This window comes from Gekko japonicus, unplaced genomic scaffold (genome assembly GCF_001447785.1).
Source record: "Gekko japonicus isolate JY-2015 unplaced genomic scaffold, Gekko_japonicus_V1.1 scaffold6277, whole genome shotgun sequence".
In the NCBI taxonomy this organism is placed as follows: Eukaryota; Metazoa; Chordata; class Lepidosauria; order Squamata; family Gekkonidae; genus Gekko; species Gekko japonicus.
This window is the reverse complement of record NW_015175562.1, coordinates 24,159-28,031: the sequence shown is the minus strand read 5'-3', so window position 1 is coordinate 28,031 and position 3,873 is coordinate 24,159. Positions and strand designations below refer to the sequence as shown.

The 3,873-nt window shown below is 53.8% G+C and overlaps 1 protein-coding gene across 1 annotated transcript in view; it reads left to right on the top strand.

The window, feature by feature from the left end:
* Positions 1-435: 435 nt before the first annotated feature.
* The window catches only part of LOC107122900 (intestinal-type alkaline phosphatase-like), a gene marked incomplete at its 5' end in the record, with an annotated part of 17,949 nt that continues 14,511 nt past the window's right edge, over positions 436-3,873 (top strand). The window contains 3 exons of the mRNA XM_015426039.1: positions 436-589; positions 1,898-2,013; positions 2,755-2,929. Of these exons, the coding sequence (XP_015281525.1) occupies positions 436-589; positions 1,898-2,013; positions 2,755-2,929 (445 nt within the window). The remainder of the gene's footprint in view (positions 590-1,897; positions 2,014-2,754; positions 2,930-3,873) is intronic.

Here is a 3,873-nt window from a genome sequence, read left to right as displayed (position 1 = left end):
GTGGCCCATTCTGTGTCGTCATGGGTACAAGTGGGGATAGGCTGGAAGTTTGGAAACCACGCCTGCAGTCACCTGGCCCCCAACTCCAGCTTCTCCATCGGCTACGTGAGCTTCTGGCATGCTGGCCTAGCTTCCAGCATGGAAGTGTGAAGAATGTGGGTTTATGGCATGCAATTGAGGCCGTGGGGCCTACCATTTGGCTTGTAACAGGAAATAAGGCACAGCCTGTTACCAAAAGACAGAACAGGAGAATGCAGGAGACACTTAGAAATCAATATTTCTATACAGCTGTTCTCTCAAGAGCAGTTCTCTCAGGGCTCTCTCTCAGCCCCACCTCCCTCACAGAGTGTCTGTCGTGGGGAGAGGAAGGCAAGGAGATGGTAAGCTGCACCGAGACTCCTTACGACAGTGAAAAGTGAGGTATAAAAAACCCAGCTCTTCTTCCTAACACGTGCCGCTTTTCTTCCTCAAGCTGAAGAGGAGGATCCAGCCTTCTGGAATAAGAAGGCCTCCCAGGCCATCCAACAAGCCCTCCGTCTCCGCCCTCGGCACTACCGGGCCAAGAACCTCATCCTCTTCCTGGGAGACGGTGAGTGGTCAGAATGTGGGTTGGGTTGGCCGGTTGGACAGTTGAACACACAGACCAGGGCTTCTGGGGCTGGTGGGTGGTGCAGAAGAAAGTGTACGGATGATGTGAGTGTCAAATATGGTTGCAGGCCTCAAGGCGGGGCCTGGAGAGCTCCCAGAATTCACACCTGCTCTTGAGACAGTATAAGGACATCAGAACAGCCCTGCTGGATCAGACCAGTGAGGGTCCCTCTAGTCCAGCATCCTGTCTCACACAGGGGCCAACCAGTTCCTCTAGAGGGCTGATAACAGGGCATAGAGGCTGAGGCCTTCAGAAGAACATCAGATGAGCCTTGTTGGATGCGTAGAGGGCTGATAACAGGGCATAGAGGCCGAGGCCTTCACAAGAACATCAGAAGAGCCTTGTTGGATGCCTCTCTAGCTAAGAGAATCAGGTAGGAGGTGATGTGAAAGACCTCAGCCTGAGACCCTGGGGAACCGCTGCCAGTCTGAGTAGACAAGACCATGATGGACCAGTGGTCTGATCCAGTAGAAGGCAGCTTCATGTGCTAGGGGAGGGAATGTGGCTTTGTGGCAGAGCATCTGCTTAGCAGGCAGAAGGTCATAGGTTCAATCCCCACTGTCTCCAGTTTAAAAAAAAAATACAGTAGTAGGCTGTGTTCCCTCTAAGCTGAGTTAGTGTGAGCCAGCTCACGGTTTTTTAGCCTCCAGCTCACAACTTTTTGACTTCGCTCAGGAAGGACGGCTCTGGATCAAACTCATTGATGCAGCAGCCCAATCGCTCGCTCACAACTTCAATGCCGGTCGATCACAAAGTAGACTTTTTGCTCACAAGACTCGACAGCTTAGACTCGACACTGTACCTCTGCCTGAAACCCTGATGCCAACCTGTGTAGACAAGTTTGGTCTTGATGAACTGGGGGTCTGATCCGGTATGAGGCATTTTCATGTGCCCATGTGACCCCCCCCCCCGGCAGTGTTCCCTCTAAGCTGAGTTAGTGTGAGCTAGCTCAGTTTTTTAGCCCCCAGCTCACAGTTTTTTAACCTCTGGCTCAGACATTTTTGTCTGAGCTCAGGAAGGACGTCTCCGGAGCAGACTAATTTATGCAGCAGCCAAATGGCTCGTCCACAGCTTAGAGGGAGCATCCCCCCCCCCCGGTATACTATGGGTGATGGAAGAGAGGCGCTCCCTGGAGGAAACTTGATCCGGAAGGTGCCGGGAAGGTGCCGGGGTGGGGGGGATGAGGTCAGGTCCATATACTGGAACAAAGAATACTCGTTTTCTGAAGCAAGTCTGTCTCCTCTGCAGGCATGGGTGTATCAACCATCACAGCCGCCCGCATCCTGAATGGACAGATGCTGGGGCATTTGGGCCCTGAAACGCCTTTGGCTATGGATGCTTTCCCCTACTTGGCCCTTTCCAAGGTGCTGAGACCAACTGCACTCATCATTTCATCTGGAATTGCCACCATTCGTTCAGTTTTATTCTAATGTTTTCCTGTTGTCTTCCTGTTGTTTTCCAATTTGATTTGTAGCAATTCCCCCCCCCCAAAAAAAACTTAAACGTAATTGTAGTCAGTGTTCCCTCTAAGCTGAGTGAGTGTGAGCTAGCTCACAGTTTTTTTAGCCTCCGGCTCGCACATTTTTGTCTTAGCCCAGGGAGGATGGCTCCAGAGCAAACTACTTGATTGGAGATTGGATTTATACCCCGCCCTTCACCCAGACCAGCTTCCAGTCTCCTTTCCCTCCCCCTCCACACAACAGACACCCTGTGAGGTAGGCGGGGCTGAGAGAGCCCTGAGAGAACTGCTCTTGAGAGAACAGCTCCAAGAGAACGGGGACTGACCCAAGGTCACCCAGCCGGCGTCATGTGGCGGAGTGGGGATCAAACCCGGTTCTCCCAGATTAGAGTTTGCGCACTTAACCACGACACCAAAAAGTTCCCCTGGACACGATGGCCGCTTTGGAGGGCGGGACTCTGTGGCATTTTACCCTGCCGAGGCCCCTCCCCTAACTCAACCCCCTAAATCTCCAGGATTTTCCCAAACCTGAGCTGGCTTCCTGCCCTTTGCTTCCCTGTGTCTCCCTACCAATCGGCAGCTCTCTGGAAGGAGCAAACGGGGCCAGTTGCGGCCCTCCCAACCGCGTCCCCTTGCCTTTTGACAGACGTACAACGTGGACCGGCAAGTGCCAGACAGCGCGGGCACCGCCACCGCCTACCTCTGCGGGGTGAAGGGCAACTACCAGACAGCAGGGCTGAGCGCAGCCGCCCGCTACGACCAGTGCAACACCACGGCGGGAAATGAGGTCACGTCTGTGCTGCAGAGAGCCCGCGCGGCTGGTGAGTATCCGGAAGCGGGGCCCGTTCATCATGAACGTCGCACTGATTACGTGCTCCCCCGGGGAGCATGTGTGGAGAGGGATGCCAGCCTCCAGGTGGGGCCTGGAGATCTCCCACGATTGCAACTGACCTGCAGGCGACAGAGATCACAGAATCATAGAATCACGCAGAGTTGGAAAGGGGCCAGACCGGCCGTCTAGTCCCACCCCCTGCTCAACGCAGGATCAGCCTCGAGCAGTGATGGCGAACCTTTTAGAGACTGAGTGCCCAAACCGCGACCCAAAACCCACTTATTTATCGCAAAGTGCCAACACGGCAATCTAACCTGAATACTGAGGTTTTACTTTAGAAAAAACAACTCATACATTAACTTAAGATGATCCAAACAAAGTCAGGAAAGCAATCCCAAAGGCTTTCATTTACTTAAAATTATTTGGCAGAGAATTCGACACTTTAACGATGGGCGGCGCCTGGCTGAGGCGATGGCACGCGTGCCCACTGAGAGGGCTCTGACTGCCACCTCTGGCACCCGTGCCATAGGTTCGCCACCACTGGCCTAGAGCATCCCTGACAAGTGTTTGTCCAGCCGCTGCTTAAAGACTGCCAGGGAGGGGGAGCTCACCACCTCCGGAGGCAGCTGATTCCACTGTGGCACCGCTCTGACTGTCGAAAAGTTTTCCCTGGAGAGCCAGTTTGGTGCAGTGGTTAAGCGCGCAGACTCTAATCTGGGAGAACCGGGTTTGATTCCCCACTCCTCCACTTGCACCTGCTGGATGACCTTGGGCAAGTCGCAGTTCTGTCAGAGCTGCTCTTGAAAAAAGAGCAGTTTCTCTCAGCCCCACCTACCTCACCGGGTGTCTGTTGTAGGGAGGGGAAGGGAAAGGAGATTGTAAGTCGCTCTGGGACAACCTTGGGTAGTGAAGGGCGGGGTATAAATCCAATCT